Below are 25,266 nucleotides of genomic sequence, written 5' to 3'. Positions count from 1 at the left end.
CGAAAGTAAGCCGAAGTCTATTGGTCTAAATGCACCTAACATGGGTAAACAACAAGCCCACCACAGGCCCTCAAAAGATCATGATTTGTTGGTGCACATAATAATAGTACTTTGACTTATAAACTAAATAATAGTCCCCAATCTCCTCGATGTGGGATTACGGTGTTATAGGATGTGTGATCATAGAGCCCATATATTATGGTTGATTCAACCATGAAAAAGCTCCTGAAATCTCGTTCTTGATCCTCATTGGAACCCCAAAAATCACTTTAAATCTTTCTCCTAAAATCACATATCTACATATCTTGACACAAATATTATTTAGTTTATTACATTGGTATTAAAGCCATGCCTTTATTCTCCTCGCCCATCGTTCACTTCAGCAGCTGTTTTCGTCTTGTTTTTTAAATTTATCTTATATTTATATTCATTGCCATGTTTATGTTCATTGCGATGCTCATCTTTTTCTTTACCTTACGCACTACCTATATTAATATAATTATTCTACTCCATATGCATACATAGATACAACATAAGTTTGCCTGTAAATTTACCTTATTACTATCTGTTTTCATTTTACGCATACATCAGAGGTTCAATTTGTTTTCGGTTGTCGCATGTGTTTCACATCTCTATGTGCTAGTCAGGTATGTTTAGTATCTTATGTGTTTTTTTGTAATATTTATTGATTTAATTTGCACCATTATGTCCAATTTTCCATATTTTCTCATTTTCGTTAGTTTTAGTTTTTGTTTTAAGAACATCTGTTAGTTTCTTATTTATGCATCATGGTTATCTTTTGTTCTCGAGTTTTTTTCTCCACATTCTTTTTTGCCATCAATAGATTTTTTCGGCTGCAAATTTTAGTGAAATAATATATTTAGTTTTTTCTAGTTGCTATTTTTTACATTGATTGATTATCAATGGTCACATGTATGCATCTTTATTTTTAATGGTGGTTATTCTTAATTTGGATACATTATTTTAATATGTCATATGTCTTTTTTATTAGTGTAATATTTGCATGACTCCTGTCATGTTATTCGGAGAAGGAAAAAAAATTGTGAAAGATATAATTTGATGTATTTTTAAATGATATTCAACTAATAGTCATGCATTTGAAGGAATTTTTTTTCATGAAAAAGAGAACAACTAAAACATATTTTTAACTCAGGTCCTAAGGTGAACAATGGTGAAAAAGCATATACCTCAGTACCTGAGGCTGAGGTTCAGGGGCTGAACCTCATAAAAGTTGTAATCATTTAGCTTTCCCATCTTATTCTGAATTCTCTTCTAGTTATATTGTGCGACTTTTAAAATCCTATCCAAGTTTATGTAAACAGATTTATTAGGGGTTTTAGATGTATGGTACGATAGATAACCGTTTTTGAGAGAAGGGAAAAAAGCAGTTTGAGGAAGATTCGAAGAAGGATTGAAGGGATTCATTCAGATTTCAAAGGAACTTCAAAATTATATTCTTCGTATAATAATTTTATACTCGTAGTTTGCGTTCTTAATATATATATATGTTGATCTTATCATGAGTAGCTAATCCCTTATCCGAGAGATGGGTAATATTATTCTGCTTGTTGTGTTGTTTATTAGTGTTTTAATTTTCTTGTGATTGTTAATTTATCATTGAGAGCTTAACACAAGTAAGGGAATCACTAACATTTAATTGTATCGATAGAAATTTTAATGAATCATGAGAGAAGTTGTAATTGTAGTACATTATATGATATACACAATTTGAATATTAGATCGCGAGTTTGATACGCGAGTTGTGATACTAAAAATTCTTCGTTCTTAATAGTTTATAATTGTACTTTGTATAACCATAGGAGTGGCATCCAAATGATAGTTGTACGCACTACAATCTACCTTGGGAGAAGATTTTATAAACGTTGGAAAGATTATTTTTAAAAGAAAAAGAACATATATTAGACATTCATGATAGACAAATTAAGAATCCTGATTTTTGGATTATTTTCTCTCACACATGTTATATAGTTTTATTTGTTTAATAGATTAAGTTAGCTGTTAATCATACACTACCAAATAATTTTTCCACACACCTGAACTATAAGAAATAAGAGACTTCAGATTGGTGTTAATGTCAGTCCTTTCCCGATAACGAACTTCTAAAAATATACGTTTATTTTTTACCACTAATAAGTTTTGTTTTTGATTGTCTATGCTAATTTGATATTCTATTAGCTATCTCTCTCTCTAGACACATACACACACATACAAATTGATGATAAATGTGTTCTTTTTATTTTAATTGTGGGATTGGGCACGATCCGGAAATTCACCGTTAAAATAGGCGGCATTGTATTGAAATGAAATTCTTGTAATGCTCGAAATAGAGAGCAAGTGAAGACGAAAATTATTTTTATGTCTAATTTGAGATATTTCGTTGAAATAGACGATTTTATATAATTTTTTAAAATGTTCGGAATTGAGAGAAAATAAACTTTATTATCGTAATATTGGTACTTTAATCAGTGTTATAGATGGATGTTGGTATAACTGAATTGCTACCCTCGCAAGTTAAAAATGAATTATTTTAAAATAATTAAAAAACTGTTTATTTATTTTGATTATAATTTTAATTGTTGTTAATAGATTTAAAATGGTAATTATACTGATGTTACGAGAATTGAGTTGGTCCATATTAATAACGAGCCGAAAAACTAATCATTTCGAGATAACATAAAATTTTAACGAAAAATTGGCGGAAAGAAGAACTTTATATAAGAAAGTTTGTGGCACACACAATGGAGTAGACAAATTAAAATTTAATTGATATGCATAATTGGATCATTATTTTGAGATATGTATGATTATTTTGAGATATGTGTTTAAGTAAATTTGATAAAAATAATGAATCGAATCTGAATATTGAGAATGAACCATTATATATCGTTGAAGATAATTTAGAGATCGAGAATTTTATCAAAGTGAATGAAAGATTATTATGTATATAATAGGGTAATATCATCCGTTAGTATGAACATATGAGATTTTGTCGATTAACGAGATTGTAAGCATCTGACTCGAGAATAAAAATCATAGAGTGCATGAAAAATAAACAAATGTAGAGTTGTATGATTTTTCCCAAAAATAGAAAATTCACAAGTTGGAAGTGAATTTTGAAAAGATAAATGTAAAAATTGTAAATATTATATGGAGAATGTATTAGACAATTGTGTGTACATTTTGACTAGTGGGAATTTGTTTATAAATTTATGACGAATTGAAGAACCGAGTCTTTTTTTAAGAAGTGGCGGTTTCTTTTAAAAGTTATTGAGGAAATGATGCGGCTAAAATCTGATATATTTAAAAAATCGATATTAGGGGATTGAACATGTTCAACGCGTTGAGGTTGAATTATGAAATTATTGGAGAAAAATTTCTAATCATTTTAAATGCAAAATGCAGTCTGGCATTAATCCCTTATTAAATGTTGTAAAAATGGTTAATGCGGAAAAGAAAAATACTAAATGTATGATATGTGCAAGTGGTCGGAAATTTGACAATTGTTTTTTCGTAATCGATTGACTTGACATATTTATTAAGTATTTCAAGTGAATTAGAAATAAATTCTTGATTTAGCTTAACGAAACGTTGTACAGAGGATCATGATCATGTACTTGATGAGTACGTTGTGCACATTGGTTATTAGGTAGATGTGCTTGGAGTATTTAATTTTTGTGCTAAAGACAACAAATGTGATATTGATATTGAAAAGTAAACTTCAAGGTGCCAATTTAATTTTGAATAAATTGTGTGTGTGTAAGTAAGAAAATTAAATGTGTTATAAAATGTAAAAGTGAAAAGTTGATTTACAATCTTACTTCTTATAATATTCAGAAATTATTTGTCAAATTTGTTGTTTTATTGAATTCTGCGATGTAATTAAGTTCATGACATGGTGGATATTATTTTAACAAATAAATGTGACTGATTAAAAGAAATGGTCACAAGAAATATTTGACGAGACACCGCTACAGTGATGCTAGTTTGGTTGGACTCTAAAATTTACGAGTCATCGCATATGGAATGTTACTGTAACATATAATGAAAAATATAGCATGGAATTATAAATTTCAAAAAAGGTGAGAGTCATAGACTAAATTTGACGAATACGTCAAGCCAGAGATATTGTGTATTTGACTTAATTTGTCAAATAAATAATAAGAATGAAATACTTTTATTAAATAGGAGTTACAAATGTAGATTTATTTGAGTGATTAATTTTATTGCATTTGTAGGAGTTACATATCTTTATTAAGAAATTAATTGGGAAATTACTTTTGGGTTGGAGGTGTGATCATGAAGCCCATGTATTGTACTTAATTTTATCATGAAAATGAACAAAAAAAGCTTGTTTTTATCCTCACCAGAATCCTTAAAAATCACTTTAGATCCTTCTCCTAATATAGTTTTGGAGTTTACACATATCTTAACATGAATATTATTTAGTTTATTATAGAGTTGTGCTTTTACAAGAAGGTAGGCCCATTGCTTATCATAGTGAAAAGCTTAACCAACCTCGTTAGAAATGGTCGACATATGAGCAAGACTTATTTTCAGTTATTTAAACCCTAGGGCATTGGGAGCCCTATCTTATTCAGCGGGGATTCATTATAAATTATAATTATCAAGTTTTAAAGTAGTTTTAAAGTACTTTCAAACATAAAAATATTTAAACAAAGTGCTTGCTAGATAGGCTACATCTTTTGAGAAAAACAACTATGTAAGGAAGATAAACATGAAGTTTTAAATCATGTGACTTAGTAGATGAAACACTTTATTTGTCACCATCAAAATTGAAGTTGTTGGTTTCAAACATGTACAATAATTTACGAGGATTAGCCAGATTGCACAGACATTTGGGAGAACATAAAGATCCATCAAGTTAAACTGACTTCCTACTTCAAGAAGGATTCTCATTTAAAGAGAATCATGTAGGAGGCTTGAGAGGACATCTTGGTAGGAATAAACAGTTTGATGGTAGAGCAGCTCTACTACTGGCCCTAATAAAGAACTTCAGATCCCGTTGTTAGGTTGCATGGATTGCCATACACAATAACATCTGATCATGATAGTAAATTCCTAGCACACTTTTGGTTATCTTTATGAAAATATTTTTGGACAGATCTTAACTTTAGCAGCACAGCTCAGCCTCAAACCGTTGGACAAATAGAGGTGGTAAATAAAACTTTAGGAAATTTGGTTTATTGTATTTGTGGGAACAAGCCAAAATAGTGGGATATAGCCTTAGCACATGCAGAGTTCGCGTGTAATAGTGCTATTCATATCTCAACTAGTGCCTCTCATTTTTTGTTGTGAATGTACATACCAAGGCGTGTAGTAGATTTGTTTGCTCACCAAAGTAGCCTAATAATTCTGCTAATAAAAGTTGGAGGATATTCAAAACATATAAAGGAAAGTAAAAAATAAGATTGAGGAATCTTATGCGAAATATAATACTCAATATCAGAAACATAGACGCATCAAAATTTCAAAGTCAAAATGAAGTGATGGTTTTTTAGGAAATACTGATTTTCGAAAGAGACTTATTAAAAATTAAGTCATAGAAAGTATGGTCCTTACAAGTACTAAGAAAGATAAATGTTGAGCACCGTTTAATAGTTGAGTTAATCCTCTGTCGTCTCAGGTATTGGGTTCTATCATCGCTCACCCCGAGAATTTATGAGAGCAGATACTCATTTGTTAGGTTATAAGTCATATTTATCAAAAAAAAAAAGATAAATGTTAGTACATATGTGATAAACCTTCCTAGCACATTGACTATTTCCAAAATATTTTGTGGCTGATATTTATCAATATTATGCTCCAGAAATTAGCAAGTATCTTCGTAACTCGAGGTCAAGTCCTTTCCAAGTGGGGGGATGAAACAAATCGTTTGGACCAGTTGGATGAGGGTATATGGCCCTCCTGGATAAAAAGTAACATCCCATAACATTTTCATTCGGTTATAGTTTGATATGATTTGATCATCTTAAATTTTTTTAATGTGATCTGATTAGTTTTACCAAATGGGATATTCTGGTTTTGTTTGATTTGATCTCATATGATTCAATAATATCTTTGTGATTGATTCACAAAACTTCCTGACTATGTATAATTTGAGACACTCCACTTATAAAGAGGAAATTAGATATAATGTACTGGATATTGAAGAAGGAATTAAAGTATTTCTTACTTATTTTTTCTCTATCGTAAGTTTATTCTTTATCATTTACTGTTATTTTGAAAAATATTTACATGGGTAAAAATATTGACATTGGTAAGTTAGACTATGTATTGTTGAAGATGAAAAAATATAGACATTGGTAAAATTGTTTTTAGGTATAAAATTATTACAATTATATTGAAAATATTAAATTGGTAAAAATACGAATAATTTGTCAAAGTTAAGTAATATGGTTATGAAAACTACCAATTTTGTTAAACCAAAATAAGGAATAAAATATAAAAAAGGTGTATAATGATGAAAAAGCAATTAAATCTTGTATAAAGTAGGGAACTCTATCAAATTGATTGAAGATACTGCTGAGGTATTTTTTGTTCACACAATGCTCAAGTTACAATTAAATACGTTATGAAAAAAGATCATGAGATGATCATGTCTCAAATATTTAATAATAAAGCTTGAAAATAATAAAGGAAGATGTGAGTTGAAAAACGTTCTAAGTACCATGTCTAGGTGTTACATATTGACTATGTATCATAGACTCAAGATTGCTACCGCAATGTCAAGAGCCTGATTAGTATTTTTGCTTGTCAGATTTAAAAAGTGTCACAAATTATGATGTTGTAGAAATGTCTTAACTTCTATAAATGTATCACATAACAATGTCGAGAACAATATGTAGAGATGTCACATTAAGAGAAGTCATGTTATATATCAATATTTGAGACATTTTTGACAATGGAAGAGACAAAAATAAGGCTAAAATAGTTGGAGAAAACGATAAAGTACTTAGTACAAATGGTACAATACGTCTTCCGAGATTATGGAGATAAACAAATCAAACTGCCAAAATATAATATGCTTTTTTGAATAAACATATGGTAAGCCTATAATAAAACTTGGAGCTTACCCAAAAGATCAAGGGCTAGGATGTAATGAACAAAGGCTGTGTAATAAAGAATATAGTGGATGTAATGAACAAAGGCTGTGTAATAAAGAATATTGTGGCACCGGCGTTGCATGTTCCAAAATAGTGGCCAAGGACAATATGCTACGCAGAAAACACTACCCCATAAGTGTTCAAATGCTATGCTTTTTTTGAGTGTTGCAAGGAAAGCGTTGTGTTAGGTATGATTTTGCTTAATCTTCTCTTACACTAGTCAAAAAGTATTGCATTAAAAAGAAATATACTGTTTTGGTAAAATTGTTAGTATTGTGACGTGCACCACCACGTTTAAGTGTTGCATTATGTTAAGTTATTTTTGAGATTATAAAAATAGATATATTATCAAAGCAAATACAATAACTTTAACATTTTAGTCATTTATTTCCTTAAAATATAAAATGTAATATTTTATTTAATTTAACATATTTAGACATACATTTTATATATTTTTAAATTGTATTTTAAATTTTTGTAAAATTATAAATTTTAAAAATTAAAAAAATCTAAAAAAAATATTTTTTAATCGAAATATAGGTTTTTCGTTTAAGCGTTTCATTATATTAAATTATTTTTGAGATTATAAAAATAGATATATTATCAAAATAAATACAATAACTTTAAAATTTTAATAATTTATTTAAAATATAAAATATAGTATTTTATTTAATTAAACATATTTAGACATACATTTTATATAAGTTTAAATCGTATTTTAATTTTTGTAAAATTATTAATTTTGAAAATTAAAAAAATCTAAAAAACAATATTTTTAATCAAAAATATTGTTTTCCCGCTTAGTCAAATTCTTCCCCTCTTATTCCCAAAATTTCTCCCCCCTTGCAAATTTTAGGTTTCCACCCTTTTTTCGATCTATCTTTTAGACAGACTAAACAAAAACAATTCTCTCTCTCAACTCTTTCTTTCACCCTTCTCGACAAAACTCTCTCTCTCGGCTAACCTCTACATCTTGACTCTCTGCTCACCTCCACTCTTCCCATCACACCTCCCCTACTCTTTGCTTTGTTGGTAAGAGGATTAGCTCGAATTAGGGTCTTTTGGCTTTTTAGAAACTCGAATTAGTAAGTAAATTTATTATATAACCTTGAATTAAGGTCTTCTCTACATGTAATTTTAATTTGGGCTTTTTAAATTGAAATCCTAATTTTTGAAATTGGGGGTCTTTGAAATCGAAACCCTAATTGGAGCACTGTATGGTGTTTTCATTTACTTCGATGTTTTTAAGTTACTAATTTATTTGAATTTGTTCTGTACACGACCTTTCTTACACACAGTTATGGCCATTGAATCTTTAAGCAAGGATTTGTTTCCTATATTCAGAGCTGAGGTCTATAATTATATTATTTTTTAATTTCTCATATTTATTTCTTATATTGTTGGATTTTGTTCATAATATTTGAGCATGTTCTATGATTATATGTTGGATTTTTGGTATGTAACGATTAAACAATAGACTGCAGCTAACTGTATAGAATTTTTGTTTTTTGAAGAATTTTTTAAATTTATAGTGTTCTTGTTTGTTATATTCAGTGTATGTTCTGTTGTAATTTGTTAGATTTAATTCTGCTGTAAAATTATTGTTTTCTCGGATCTTTCTTAGTTGTCAATTGAAAACAGTATTCAGAAAATAAACTAGAACTGATTATATTTATCTTATCAATTGGAGCATATGGAAAATTTAGTTGGTAACAAGAAGTTGGTGTTGCCAGTTCTTGCTTTTCATGTCATCAATAGTGGATCAAATGCAGGAAACAAACTTGCTATGCAGGCATATGGAGTTCACAGTTATACTTGATGCTGTCATTTTAGAGAGGTGAAGTATTTTTTAATGATCTCTGTATATATATCATGAAATATAATTAGATTTTTTCTTTGATGCTGATGGGAAGGAACGTATTTTTAGGACTCAGGAGAATGGTGAAAGTGGTAGTCCTAATGGGAGTGACACCAAGAGGATAAGGCGTTTCCTCCCTGTCCTAAGCAATGAAAGTGAATACTAGTTTCGATTAAGGCTGATTACATTACTGTTCAGCAAGTAGCACTTGTTTGTTTTGTTGATTCACTAGGTTACATTTTCAATATGTTTTGATTTATGTTTATTAGTTGGGAGGTGTGTAAGGTGAAACATTACAGTAGAATGCAGAGTAATAACAGTACTGTAATACAGAGTATGAGGAAAATCGATGTCGAAGACCAGATTGTCCAATAACATCTTGTCAGACGCTCGGATCCCTGTACTCGTGTTTAAGTAGTAAACTGCAGCTCTTAGTGATGTACTAGGAATTGTTGTTAATTGACTAATAATTAACAATCACAATACCTTAAAGTGTCAGGAGGAGGCTTTAATTGGATTATATAACATTCAATGCTTTCCCTCACTCGTATGAATGGACAAACAAAACACGAGTAAAAAGACTCAACATTTAAGATGAATGCAAATCGCGTGAGACTTACAAAACTGTGGATCATGAAAGGCCAAATACTACAAGAAAAATGCCTATCTGCGACCAAGTTTATCAGTGACCGCAAAAGCAGTAGCTATTATTTTGGATCAGCGACGGGTTTCAGCGACCGCCGTTGGTCGCTAATCGGTAGAAAAATTTGTTTTCCCAATGAAAAAATGCGGGAAAAAATTAGCGCCAGTTGATTAGCTACTGAATCTTATTTTGCGACCAACTGTAGAAGAAAAAAGTACCACATTAGCAATAAAAGCCGCTACCGATGTCCGTAACTAAAACCAACGACCGAATAATGTTGTTTCAGCGACCGCAGTAGGTCGCAAAAAGTTTAAAACAAATATGAAATTTTGGCGCATTTTTTTTAGCGACCAAAGAGCATCGGCGACCGAAAGCAGTCACAGATACCAAAATATTAAAAATACCATTTTTTTAACTATAAATATTTTTTTATTCATATATTATTTTTTAATTAAATTATATTTAAAAAATTCTTCAGATTTATTTTAATTAAAAAGGCAAAATTTATTTCTTTTAAATTTCGAAAAAGGTTTGACGCACTTCTTTTAGCGACCGAACTGCATTTGCAACTGAATGTAGTCACAGATACCAAATATTAAAATTATAATTTTAAGTAATAAGTAGTATTTTATTTAAATATAATATTTTTAAATGAAATTATCATTAGAAATACTTTTTAAATTCTTTTAATAAATATTTCAAAGTATTAAAAATATACTTTAAATATTAAAAAAAGTTTGGCTTAATTTTGTTAGCGACCAAAGAGCATTTGTGACCGAATGCATTCAGAGATATCAAGTATTAAAAATATTATTATTTTTAATATAAAAAATATTTGTTTAAATATAATTTTCTAAATCATATTATTATTATTAAAAATATATTTTAAAATTTTGTTTTTTTAAATTAAAATTTATTTCTTTTAAATTTTGGAAAACAAATATGGTGCGCTTTTGTTAACAACTAAAGATCATTTCTCACTAAATCCAGTAATACATACCAAAGTATTAAAAATATTATTTTTAACTATAAATTATATTATATTATTTATTTTTATTTTTTGAATAAAATTATTATTAAAAATATATTTTAAAATTTTTTTAGTAAAAAATAAAAAAATTAGCGTAGTTTTGTAAACGACCAAAGAGTATATGCAACCAAATGGAGTCATAGATACCAAGTACTGAAAATATTAATGTTTTAATTGTAAATAGTATTTTAATTAAATTTATTTTTTCAATATTTTTTTATTATTAATAAAAATATATCATAGAATTAGTTCTTGATAAAAAAAAATTAAAATTCATTTCATTTAAATTTGAAAATACAAGTTTGGTACAATTTTGTTAGCGACCAAAGAACATTTACGACTGAATGCATTCTTAGATACAAAAAATTAAAATTAATATAAAAATAAAATAATACCTAATTTTAATTTAAAATTATTTTTTTATTAAAATATATATATATATATATATATATAAATTCAATTAATAATTAAAGTTTATTTTTGTGAATAATGATATATCTACATTATGATTATGAATATATGTATACATAAATATTATTAGTTCCAAAAATTTAAAGAAAATTATAAAAATATAAATTTTAGATAATATATATAACAAATACTATTAATAGGCCCATAGCTGCTGTTCCCACTTCCAAAGGCCCGTTCCAAACCCTTGCTCTCATCATCTCATCTGCTCCTACTTACAAACCCACCCAGGCAACACCGTTCCAAACTCTAACTCCAGGTAATCGTTCTTTCTATTCTCGCTTTTGTTTTGTAATCTTTTATTTAAGTGTCCCTCTCTCTGTCTCTATATATCTCTCTGTCTCTCTTTATATATTATCTATATTTTTGTATAATCAATATGTATTTATGTAGATTACAACCCATTTGATTACCAATTACAACCTCTGTGTGTGTAATATATGTGTATCTTGTGTTATACTTGATAATACTTATAATATGCTTGTGTCAATTTCAAAATTTATATGATATAATTGTGTTATACTTGTGTGTTTAATCTTCTCTGATTAGTTCATGTATGTTGATCACAATACAAGTTGGAATATCAAAGGAGAATAGTTTAATATTTAGTACTTTTTACTGTGTTGTATATGTGACTGCTAATTTGCATACATTGACATTATTTTATTGAAGAGTACATACACTCTGCACCTTAGACGAAGTTGTTCACGTGTTTTTTTCTGTAAAATTAATGGGGTTGGTGTCAAAATAGTTTTTACGCAGGTAAGTAATGACCATCTGCATAGGATTAAATTTGTTTGTGTAGTCTAAATTTAAGATAGTGGAGAAAATAGTAAAATACAATATTTTTAATGATATTAATTATATAATTTGCCAAATGCTAAAAAAATTCGGTAGTATTACTTGTAATGTTGCGTTGCTAACTGTGGTGACAAATGCTAAAAAATTTAGTTTTGAATTTTAAAATAGGTTAATAGTGATAAAATAATATATCACTATATACGTATCATGATATCAAGGTAAAACACTATTTTAATTTTGGTAAAATATAATACTTTTAATGATATTAAATATATAGAATAGGATTTGAGTTTTGGATTTATAGATATTATATTGGTCAAGATTTAGTTAATTTGTGTTCCATATATGGAACTTGTTCTTTAAGTATGTTATTTGCAATACAAATACACCTTTCTCTATATATAGGTATTGTGATATGATGGACTTCTTTTCGGACCGTACTTGGATGGCACGACGGAAGTCAAATACTGAGATAGGTGTTATGGCTGAATTTAGAGCCGGTTTCGGAGTATTTCTGGATTATGCGTATGGTCACCCGAAATATGTGAAGGAGAAGAATCAGATTCAATGTCCATGTTGGAAATGCAAAACAAATAATTACGTGGACAGAGACATGGTAAACTACCATTTGCTAGTTAATGGGTTTATGAGAAATTATGAAGAGTGTTGGTGGGCATATGGGCAGAAAAGAGATGGTAGCTTCACAAGTAATTATTCGGGCAGTAGCAGTACATATCATATGGATGAAATGGTTCATGATATTGCAGGGCAAGATTTTGATTGGGACCAAGCTAGGGAGCAACCTATGAATTCTGATGCCAAGGCCTTCACAAAGTTATTAGAAGAGGGGAGGGAGCCGTTGTGGTATGGTTGCACCAAACACACTAAATTATCTGGAGTGACAACATTACTTAACATCAAGGCTGATCACAACATCAGCCATGAGTATTTTGAGTCCCTCTTGAAGGCTATTAAGAGTATGTTGCCCGATAATGAAAAATTACCGGATAATTTTTACTATTACAAGAAGATGGTGAAGAAGTTGGGTCTTGGATACCAAAAGATTGATGCTTGTCCCAATGGTTGTATGCTATTATAAGGAAAATGAAAAGATTACAAAGTGCACGATTTATGGTAATGATCGGTTTAAACCTAACAAAGATGGTGTGATTTCAAAAAAATCAACTTACCATTCAAAATTCTAAGGTATTTTCCAATTACAGATCGGCTTAAAAGATTGTACATGTCCTCGAGACCTGCTGAACATATGAGTTGGCATGCGAAATCTTCGGCTAAGGATGGAGAACTAAATCATCCTACAGATGGACAGGCTTGGAAAAATTTTAACAAAACACATCCTCGATTTACTTCGGAACCCAGAAATGTAAGGCTTGGTTTGTCCACTGATGGTTTTAACCCTTTTGGCCACTCAGCTGTTCCGTACTCATGTTGGCCCGTTATTGTCACTCCTTATAATCCACCTCCTTGGATGTGTATGAAACAACCATACATGTTTCTCTCTCTCATGATTCCTGGTCCTACAAGCCCTGGAAAGAACTTAGATGTTTACTTGAGGCCTCTAATAGATGAGTTGAAGGTATTGTGGAAAGATGGAATACAAACTTGGGATGTTTCAACCCAAACAAATTTCAACCTTAGGGCAACGCTTTTGTGGACTATAAGCGACTTCCCAGCCTATGGTATGTTATCTGGATGGAGCACACATGGGAAGTTGTCTTGTCCATATTTTATGGAGCATACGAAGTCTTTCACTCTATAAAAAGGTAGAAAACCTTGTTGGTTTGATTGCCATCGTCGGTTCTTGCCTGCAGATCACCCATTTCAAAAAAATAGAGAAAACTTTAGGAAAGGAAAAGTGGAAAATGATAAGCCTTTACCACGACTGTCAGGAGCGGAGATGCGAACTTGTGTGATGAGACTTCCGATCGTCCCATTTGGTAAGAATGATAAGAAAATTAGTGGGTTTGGTGAATCACATAATTGGTTCGGACAAGTATATTATGGGAATTACCTTATTGGTCTACAAATTTGATTCGTCATTGGCTCTGTTTGGGATTGCTGTTAAAAATTGTTGTGCCGTTAAAAAAAGTGCTGCTGGAAAAAGTGCTGTTGTAAAAATCAGATGACTGTCTGGTATTTTTTTTGATACGTATATCTTTTGATGCAAAAAATTAAAAATAATGATGATTTTGGTAAGGTTTGATGGTGAAATCAGCATCTGCTTTCCGCAACAGCTGAAAAACAGCTTTTTCTAAAAGCATGGGGGGACTTATTTTCTCTAACAGCAGCTTTTAAGGCAAAAGCACTTTTCAGAAAAAGAGCTTTTAAATTTTACCAAACAGTTTTTTAACTGCTTTTCAGCGAAAAGCTGCTGTTGCTGTCTGCAACAGCAATACCAAACACACCTATAATCTAGATGTAATGCACGTCGAGAAGAATTTGTTTGACAATGTGTTTAACACCGTGATGAATGTTACAGGAAAGACAAAAGGTAATGATAAGGCGCGTTTGGACTTGAAAGATATTTGTAAGCGTCCTGCATTAGAGCTTCGACAATCCTTTAATGGTAAGACTGTCAAACCGCATGCAAGGTACACTTTATCCAAAAAGCAAGTTGAAGATGTGTGCACGTGGATTAAGTCCCTGAAACTTCCGGATGGATATGCGTCAAACATTGCAAGGTGTGCGACGGATAAGACACCGCATGGGAAACTGAAAGGGATGAAGAGTCATGACTGTCATGTGTTTTTGGAAAGAGTCTTGCCTATAGCATTTCGGGATTAACTTTGTAAACCAATATGGGATGCTTTGACGGAACTTAGTCGTTTCTTTAATGACTTATGTTCAAAAACATTAAATCAGAAAGACATGTCCATACTTGAAAAAAATATCATAGAGATCATGTGTAAACTGGAAAAAATCTTTCCACCTGGTTTTTTCGACTCTATGGAGCATTTGATAATACATCTCCCCTACGAGGCTCGTGTTGGGGGTCCGGTTCAATATTGGTGGATGTACCCTTTCGAGAGGTTGATGGGAATGCTTAAGAGGGCAGTCAAGAATAGAGCTTGTGTTGAGGGTTCGATATGTGAAGCATACAGTTTTAGTGAGATATCTATGTTTGTCTCGGACTATTTTCCAAACGAAGTCTTGACAAAGGCCAACCGCGTCTCAAGAAATGATGATGGGGAAATGTTGAACTAAATGGTAGGCTTTCTATATTTGGTCTATCAGGTCGTGCTTATGGAAAAGGAAAGTGGATTTTCCTATCCGAGACATATTTACATGCTGCACACACATATATTCTTCTCAATTGTGAGGAGATTGACGAATTTATGAGGTACACATCACATAAACTCTTAAATTTATAACCAAATCTACTAGTTTCTAATGACACGTGATATAGATTTTAATTTGTTATTTTCTAGATTGTATGATGATGAGTTAAAAGTAAGTTCAATTTAATTAAGCACACTATTTATTAATTATTTACTTAAATTAATTTAATAATATGATATATTTATAGGCTTTGACTGAGGGGTCGACGCTTCCAGTTAATGTACAAAGCTTAGCTATGGGACCGGATATGGACCAAGTAAGCCGTAATGGTTACAAAGTAAATGGTTATGAATTTAATACCAAGGCATATGGGCGCGGTAAAAGAACTACGAACACTGGCTTGTGCATTTTAGGTGATTGTTACAATGAGATTAGTCATACTTTTAATGGGGAGTTGGAGGAAATCATAGAGCTGTCATACAAGGGTACGTACGGGGTTATATTAACTTGTTCAAGTGTCGGTGGTTCGACTTAGAAAAAAGGATACGTGTTGATAGACATGGAATTGTTGATATTGATGTCCACAAGTCTGCTTACTCCAACGAGCCATTTGTTTTACCAACTCAAATAAAACAGGTATACTATACTCCTAGTCCTCGTAAAAGAAGGGATATGACGCCTTCAGATTTACAAGCTGTAATTCATACTCTCGCACGCAGACGTGAAGAAGTAGTTAATGGGGAATTTTACCAAGAGGAGATGCTTCGGAGGCTAGATGTAATAAATGTGGATGTAATAAATGGTATAACTTGTTCAACTATTTTAGTCTCCATCAGCTCATTGTTTACTATTATTTATATTCTTATATATAAGGCAATTAAGAGGCAACTGGAAAAACCTTATTGGCAAGATCCTGTAATGCTTTTTTTGAGGTATTAAGATAAAAAGTTGTTTACTTGTGACAGCATATGTAGGTGAATATTAATGCGTCTTTGACGTGTTTTGTTTCTGACTTGTGCTCATATATGTAGCTGAATATAGTAGTGACATTTTACTTAAGGTAAATAGTTCTTTTGAGATGTGCTTCTCTTCAGGTAAAAAGTTGTATACTAGTTTTCTGAAAACTCATAAATGCCTAATACTTTTCTTATTTTATCTCTTTGTCTCTGAATTAGTTTATGTTTAAATATATTTAGGCAGATGGCTTCACAAGCAACAGCAAAGAGAAAGCTTGGTATGGGTAGGGGGCCCAACCATGTCCCAAAAGCACATGCAAACCCAGAAGATCGGACTCTCATTCATATTCGTCCACCACCAAATAACACGCACGTAACTACTCTTGTAACTACTGTGTACGCACATTGCAGATTACTTTTTTATAAATAACTTGTGGGGTTGAAACTTAATTTTACAGGTTCTTTACTTTAACAAATTAGGACATGACACATGTTCTGCACTTGACTGACCATTTTACATTACTGGGCTTTGTTTGTTACTCCAATCTATACAAACACACAACCCACATTCATCAAACCTTTTGTCATTCCCAGTTTTCTGTATCTATAATTGATACATACACTTATTTCTAGTGTTTCTTGAATATCCTTTCGTTGGTTTTGTTTTAAATCTATTGGAGATCAGCTGTTGGATCATTGTCTTTGTGTTTTTTTGCTTAAAGATTGTGTTTTTGGTTGATTCAGGTAAAAGGGTTGTTTTTGTTTAATCTGATTGTTAATTAGCATCTGGGTATTTTAAAGTCACTACAACAAAACGGGGCATTTATGACAGTTTTTTTGTTCGGAAACCGTTGTAATTGAGCCAATTACGACGGTTTTTTTCCGTCATTTTTGGTCGAGTAGAAAGTTCGAAATTTCACCACAAATTTGAATTGCGTCGTAAGTTAAAACACTGGGACCCACTTCTGGAGTAAAATAATAATAAAAACTTACGACATAATATTTCGTCGTATGTTAGTATCTTCCGACAGAAATGTCGTCGTATGTTATGAAGCGGGACCCACCTGTAATAAATTTGAGCTTTTATTACGATGAAATAATCTGTCATATGTTAGTATCTTCCGACAGGAATATCGTCGTATGTTATGAAGTGGGACCCACCTGTAATAAATTTGAGCTTTTATTACGATGAAATTTTACGTGGTAAAAACATCGTATTTGTTTTTAAATGAAGTAAAATACGATGAAATATGTTATGAACAGTCGTCGTAAGTTTGTATTTCCAGAAAAGCATATATTCTGACCTTTTGATTTCCAGCCATTTTTGGCTTCCAAATTAAATTCTAAACCTGCCTTTCAATTATTTAACCAAGCACTACCAACATTTATAATTAACACTACAAGTTAAAATACCAAAATAATATTAATGTGACCATAAATCCCTACTCGTTCACAAGAAAAAGCCTAAAGTATCATACGCAAACTTATATGTATAAACATCCAAAAACCCAAATTCAGTTTACAAATATAGTTTGGATTATCTTACAAATATCCATAAGATATATTAACGGTAACTAACATTCAACCCCTAATAACTGGACCGCCACGGGGAACACGATCATAAGCTGAAGCACTCATATCACGATCATCTTCCGACTCCGTACTCTCACTGTCGCTCCCACCACCATCACTGTCATTTTATGTAGCTATGGCCTTCCCCTATAATGTACACCAAATAAGTTAACAAAATTATAATAGATAATTTTGGGGTGAACTTGTAATAGATACAAACTCCTGGTATAAATTTTTTATCAACTAAGCAACAATTCAAGAAAATATATGGCTTATCTGTACTAACTGAACTACATGACTTATCTGTATAATTGAACCAAGTAAATTAAATACTTTGAAATCTCAGTCTATGTCATAGCTAGCATTGATTCCTAATCACCCCTGCAAGTGGACAAAGTATATCTACAATCTACTTAATCTGTTTTAATTTAACATTGTCATAATATTTTATGTAAAATAATTTCATATGATTCCTTGTGTTTACCTTTGCTTAATATGATTCATAATCTTAAATTTCATATATATATATATATAGTAACTTTATGACCGAGAAATAAAATTACAAATTTATGAATATATATAGTAACTTTACACTTTTCTTCAGGTCATAATTTGACAAAAAAAAGCATCACAAACCACCTGCAATTCAAGAAATCGACTTTAATCTCCTATTTAATAATCATAAATATTTTATCTTTAAATTTTACTAATCCTAAAATGTTGCTAATCCGAATAAAGGTAAGTAAAAAACGGGTACAAATGTAGCAAGTATAAACATTAGCATATATATATCTTCTCATTTAAGAAAAAAGAAAAGAAAATACTAACGACAAGTTTTACCTTGACAGCTCCCGGTCCATCCGTCTTATAAATATTGTTTAGCACCTCCACCACGACCATGACAATGGCTAGGAGTGTTTCTCTCGTAATAGGATGGTCTTCAGGTAGTCATGAGTCTCCTTCCACCACATCTTGTGCTAAAAGACGGATCTGCTCGGGAGTCAACAGATACTCTTCCGGATTGGCTCGAGCTTGGGCCAAGGTCTGATCCACGACGCGCATGAACATTTCATCTTGTATTCGAGCCAAGGCTTATCTTCCGGAGCTTGCTTCTCCTTTCGAGGCGGTGGGGGACGTCCCTCAAACTCTATAACAATATAACACATATATGTTGATACGAAGAACAAATTATATGAAATAATTCTAGTATTTTAAAGATTTCAAGTACTATCACAGAAATATACCATAAACATGAGAGGCTCAAACCCGTGGATGTCCAAGAATGGTGTTCTTCCGAACACCTTTCTTTTCACATATATTAATGTAGCCCTCCTGAAAGTTAAAAAATGAAACATATATATTTGTGTTTGTTAAATCACAGTAACAGCAAAGCATAACCCAATTCAAATATAATAAACCCCTTTACACTCTAAGAAATGAGAGATTTATGAAAACTTTTTTATATATTATTGGTTCTCTGCACTTGCTAACATCAGACCCTAAAATTAGTCCTCTGAATTAAATTCAAGTTACGAAAAAATCACACAAATTTCTATTTATTATTTTAGCTTTATTAGTTATAATCTGAAGATTGTTATCAGTTTTCTATTTATCATTTATTTTTAAGGAATACAACTGTGTTTTGCTTATTTTACGCTCCGTGGATGACATTGTTCTACTAAGTAAGACCCTAAAAATCACACAGCTATTATGTGTTTATATATCAGTAGTAGTAGTTATTATATAATGTACATTGGACAGTAATTTAATAGTTCCTAACTATGCAGTATGCAGTGTTGCATTACAAGAAGGGGAGTTCATGAACTCAATTATTATAATACGAAATATGCTGAAAACACTAATTTTCCTAAGGTATACATATGATTATAAATGTTCCAGATCAAGATTTGTCTAAGTTTTAGGTCAACATTACTCTTATAATATTTGTGCATCACTACTCACTACATTTAAATCAATAAATGTCTACTCTTATAAAAAGTGCTAAAAATGATATGAGAAAAAAGATAATATAAAATACATTAATATTAATTAGGTGACAAAGTTGACGTCCCTTGAAGGTGCTAATGATACAATATTGGCAATCTAAAATATAGGAATTAAAATTAGGGAATAGAGACATATTATAATGATTAATTAGATAATCTTTGATTAGTAGGGTTTATTATATTGAGCCAAATTATTCATATATCAAAATTAAGAATACATTATATGTGTTATAATTATAAAAAATGTAAATTTTATTTATATCACCATTAGCAACTTGCACCACAAATCCTTACAATATATAAGTATACTAATGTAACACATATATTTCCAAATATTCCTTCAATTTTCAAATCATAACATTAAACTTGCACAAAACCACAATTACTGTGTTACAAACTGCACTGCTCTTTGTCACAAATACAATAGCAATGGCTTCTCAACCTTACACAAACATTATTGCATAACCAAATTTACTTCACCTATATCTTCTTTACTAAAATCACCACTGCCTTACCAACAAACAAACATTGTGAAAACAACTACTACTACCACTAATGCTATTACTGCAGTTTCGGCATAAAAAGATTACCATCTACATAAAGGTGGCTCTAGTGGAACTACAATCAGGGTTCCTCCGCATAAAATGATGACTAAATTCTTAGTCATCCTTACATTCCTAATTATTTTTTATTTTTTGGTTATAATACACATAACAATTTAATGTGATATAGTGCCTTTACGACATTGTTACTTGGTAGATTGAATTAGTACTCAGGCTATTTTCATGTCTAGCTAAAAACTCCTTATAAACAATTACTTAAATTGTGTATATTATAATGCAAGACCTAATGATATCAGTTGAGCTAGTTTTCATAAAGGGAACGTTACTGAACTATTTTTTTTGGTCCCTATTATATTTGCAGAATTGCTAGGGGAAATGGTCAAATTGTAAATGATGATAAGGGGGCTGTTTTCAATTAACTTACACAAAAATTAATGACACTTAAAAGATGCATCCTCGGTAATCCAATCACCCTTCCTCTCCTTGTCTTTCAAAGTGTGGCAATCCTTATACACAAGAACATGATCTAGGTTCCCATGGTGTGACTCCATATAATCCTGTTCATGATTTTTAAACCAATCAAATCAAAATTTTCAGTTTCATGATAAATGAAATTTTGCAAGTCAGGAAATATGATACAGTGACATACCCGGCGATGACGGTCAAAGGAACGGGCACCCGAAGTGTGAGGCACTTTCACAGCTGCTCGAGCCTTCTTACCGGCAGCGGACTTTTTCTTGAATTCTTCGCTTACCCAATACTCAGCTAATCTGGACCAAACACCAGGCTTCATATATGGGGGCCTATGATCTGCATACGTCCCTCCGGCTTCCGTAATCTTATCATCAGCCCTTTCCCTATTATCGGCAAGTGTACGACGCATGTTATCACGCATATGCACCAGTATTGAAGCCCTTGCCTCATCTTCAGTGGCAAATCTCGAGTCCCATGTGTAGTAGCGCTGCAAATGAGATATATTGAAATTTGTAAGACAAATAAGAAAGACTATAAGTTAAGCATAATTTAATTTTTATACATGTAACAAAGATGGATGATATACCAAGAACTCATTTATACATTTATTCCAGAATCCGGGAGATTTTCTATCAAATTCTTTGATGCCAATACAACCATCGGGCCAAAACATGCGAATAATCGCCAATAAATATCACAACGCCTTTGGACAATAAATCCTGAAATGAAAGAATAAAGAGCAGTATAAAGTTTAAAAGATGATTTTACATAATATAGTTTATAATCTTAATCTTGATACTTTCAAGATACACTTAAAAATGCACATATCTAACAAGCTATCGCATATACGTTATAGCTAAGCAAAGTTATAGTTCTATATTAGTAAAAGATTATGTGGATCAACAAAACCTTGCAAAAAATGTAGCACACAAGTGAGCTAATTTCTCATATCTTACAAAATACACGCCCAGAAGATGAAGAGTGTAACTAACCCTAATTATACATCAACATTAACATTCAACTAATAAACTTTTATGGTCTATTAAAAAACTAAACAAATACAAAAACATCAATAGAGCAATTTTAAATAAGACATAAGAGAAACTTTTCTAAAAATGAGATTATTGATTTATCTAGGGTTTAATTTACCAATAATCTGCAACCGCTATTAATGCCAGTGATAGTAATATACATACCTCAATGTACAATATATAAAGATTTTTAAAATGCCTTTTAAACAACTAACACCGCAAGATGTTTAAATGCCTTTTAATTTTAAAAAATAAAAATTTATGCATAAAGATTGATGACTTGCAAGTTACCGGCAATTCGAACAATCTTCGCAGCACTAGGGTATGTACCAAATCCACCAGGGGAATAACCACATGTCCTACGTTTACGAGGGTCACAATCCACCCCAAGTGGGAGAATCTGCCTCCCTTCATCATCCCAATGAAGACATTCTGAATTTTCATCTTCATCTATCTATCGACGCCTACGTCTTCTCCTTGTACCTCCTCTAGCACCGGTACCACTACCCTCTCCGCCACCACTTGCACCGCTACTTTGCCCCCTACAACCGCTACCATCGGTGTTTGGCCTGTCACCACTGTTATCATTTTCCTCCCGTTCACCAGGAACATTGTTATCCTCCTGACCACAATTTCCATCATTCTCCTTCTGACCACCTCCACTGCCACTACCCTCACCACCACCACTTCCCTGACCACCGCTTCCACGACCACCACCAGAACCCCTGCCACTTCCCTCACCACCGCTTCCACGACCACCACCAGAACCCTTGCCACCTCTGCCACCCGAAGCCCTCCTCCCGGCCCTCATCCCTACAACGCTGTAAGGAAGTCCAAAAAAAATAACTCATTAGGTTATTATTATCTAACATATATAGCAAGAGATGTCTGATTTGGTAAGTAATCATCTAATCTAAAACTACACCGTATTAACATTAAGTATAAAGCATGCCTCAATTGGATCATGGTATGTGAAGACTTCTAGTAATTAGTTACTAAAAATATTTACATTCGAGTATGTCCTAGATTCCGAGTTCGATCTTGATTATGGTTTAAACATACACGTTAATGTAAGACATACGGTTTATTCTGAGTGCCCTCCCAAATTTATCCACATTCTACTTGCTATACCACAACCACTTCTCCAACAGAAGATTACTAACTCTTATCAACAATTTACAGACCTGCTAACATCCAACCAGCCCTCAAACAAGGGGTGACATGATCACTTATCAGACATGGTTTTAACCTAACTTGATTCACGACACAAATTAAAGGACCCGATCAATCCACATATCATCACTTATAATGTCTCATTTATTAAGATTTAATTAGATGAAAATATAAAAGAAATATTTCATATCTCATTAAATTTCAGGCAACACAAAACTAAGTCCTTTACAAACACGAACAATGCCCAACCCTAATAATGCTCATTATCTCAAACTTCTTTCAGATAAAATTCAGCTGACTGGAACAACCTTAAATCACCACCAAACCACAACCTTATACAGAATAAGGCAAAACCAGAAATAATTAAAAATAGAAAATCAGTTTATGGCATGCATATCTAGTTAAAAGAAGTGCAATAATCAATTACCCGATGAATATAAGATACCCAATAATTAATACTGATACCCAGTGAGAGATATACATACCCATCAACATATATATGGATTAAAAGGTGATTTTGAAGCATAATTAGTATAACCCAGTGTAAGTAAGTAGTTAATAATATGACGACGCATACATGCATATGTAAAATAACAACCATTACCCTGAACAAAAAGGAAGATTGATTTTACCTTGTAACGAGTAAGACGAGTGTAACAGAAATCATTGTTCTTTGCAATCAGGTTGTAACAGAAAGAAACTAGAAGATTGAGTTTAGAGGTTTTAGATCGCAGCAGCAAGTGAGATGAGATGAAAGAGAGTAATAAAAAGTAAAAAGGGGAAAGAGGGGTATTTTTTAGGTTTTCAGGATGTAACGATGTCGTTTAATGACATTAGGCGGTGAATTCAATTTTTTCCCAAATTTTGACCGCTAATCCTTACGACGAATTCCGAAAAAAAAGAACCCCGGATTCGAACACGGATTGTTTGTGAGAGCTGTAGTAAGCCAAACCAGAAGAGACAAAGGATTTTTAAAACTATTCAAACTTTTCTATAGATATACCTAAATAATTATCTTTTATAAATTATTTAAAATAACATAATTGAAATATATTTTAACCAAAAGTAATTTTATCATATTTTATATAATATTCCGTAACATTTTTATAGGATTCACTAACATATCGGATTTCAAAATTAATATAAAATGTTAACTTTGTACAATTAAGTTGTAATATTGTTTATTTTTTGAATTCTGTATATATCACGATTTAACAAATGAATACATATAATAATTGAAATTTCGTTATTAGATTTTTGTTGCTACATATAAATATAATAATAACATGAATCTTGAATGCTTAAAAGAATCTTGATTGCAATGTCGTCATTTGTTTAATAATAGATGTAATGGATTTTCATTTTTGATCACCAACATGGTTCTATTGTTATAGACGAACATATAGTACTTAACAAATGATTTGTTAGTTGATATTATAATAATAAATGAATTCACATAATTATCTCATAGATCTTATATGCTTCATAGACTAAACAAATAACGATGTACAAGAATTTGCCAAATATTACTTGTAATAAATTTCGATGTAGGATTACTTTCGATGTACAAGAGTTATATATTTTTTGTATATAAAGATAAAAGAAAATAATATCTATAATGGAGTTGGTCAAAATGGGGAAAAAAAGAATTTGCAAAGAACAATTTACGATGAAATAACAATTTTGTCGTAATATTAAGATTCTTACGACGGAAAGGTCGTCGTAAGTTAGTATTCTAAATTATTTACGATGATTTGACCGTCGTAATATACCCAGAATAGCGACGAACTTTAAATTCCGTCGTAAATTATCCAAAATATAGAAATTGCAGACTGCAGCTTTTTCCCTCTGCTGCAATACATTATCAAAATCATTAAAATTTCATTTCATACAAAAGCACAAACTGTAAAACCATATTATGATAAAATAATATAAGAATCTTAGAAAAACAAAAGCAATCACAAATCTTATATGAATATTTTCATGAATTACCGGAAAATTCATCTTAATTGTAAAAAATTAGAAATACACCTAGAATGATAAAATCATTAAGTTTCTTTGCATAAACATATCACATTACATATTGTTAAAATTTTTAAACCTTTAAAATGTTGAAAAAATTAGTATTATTAAAGAAGTTGGAAATATGCAAGTTAACAGAAAATTCAAATTATTTTATTGAAAATTAAAAAATTTGCCTAGATCAATAAATGGTCCGATTTTTT

General features: G+C 31.3%; 2 protein-coding genes across 4 annotated transcripts; one reads left to right on the top strand and one right to left on the bottom strand.

The window, feature by feature from the left end:
* Positions 1-12,447: 12,447 nt before the first annotated feature.
* LOC141689305 (uncharacterized) lies at positions 12,448-14,771 on the top strand. The gene is made up of 3 exons (XM_074493562.1): positions 12,448-13,051; positions 13,190-13,666; positions 14,467-14,771. Exons 1-3 carry the CDS (start codon positions 12,448-12,450, stop codon positions 14,769-14,771), a joined length of 1,386 nt encoding a protein of 461 aa, XP_074349663.1.
* A 2,861-nt stretch (positions 14,772-17,632) lies between these two features.
* LOC141707387 (uncharacterized) lies at positions 17,633-23,812 on the bottom strand. 3 transcript variants are annotated; one of them, XM_074510521.1, is made up of 8 exons: positions 23,674-23,812; positions 22,160-22,689; positions 21,424-21,556; positions 21,013-21,324; positions 20,788-20,920; positions 19,039-19,126; positions 18,635-18,941; positions 17,633-17,941 (listed from the first exon to the last, which is right to left on the bottom strand). In XM_074510521.1, the coding sequence occupies exons 3-5, from the start codon at positions 21,508-21,510 to the stop codon at positions 20,795-20,797; spliced, it is 525 nt and encodes a 174-aa protein (XP_074366622.1). In that variant the 5' UTR covers positions 21,511-21,556; positions 22,160-22,689; positions 23,674-23,812; the 3' UTR covers positions 17,633-17,941; positions 18,635-18,941; positions 19,039-19,126; positions 20,788-20,794. The 3 variants fall into 3 exon arrangements, with proteins under 3 accessions (XP_074366622.1, XP_074366623.1, XP_074366624.1); XM_074510522.1 differs by having other exon boundaries at positions 21,441-21,556; XM_074510523.1 differs by lacking the exons at positions 17,633-17,941; positions 18,635-18,941; positions 19,039-19,126; positions 20,788-20,920 and having other exon boundaries at positions 21,188-21,324.
* Positions 23,813-25,266: the final 1,454 nt, after the last annotated feature.

The sequence above is a fragment of the Apium graveolens genome, chromosome 2 (assembly GCF_009905375.1).
Source record: "Apium graveolens cultivar Ventura chromosome 2, ASM990537v1, whole genome shotgun sequence".
NCBI classification, from domain to species: domain Eukaryota; kingdom Viridiplantae; phylum Streptophyta; class Magnoliopsida; order Apiales; family Apiaceae; genus Apium; species Apium graveolens.
Note: the sequence above shows the minus strand (reverse complement) of the source record. Positions and strands in the feature narration are given on the sequence as shown.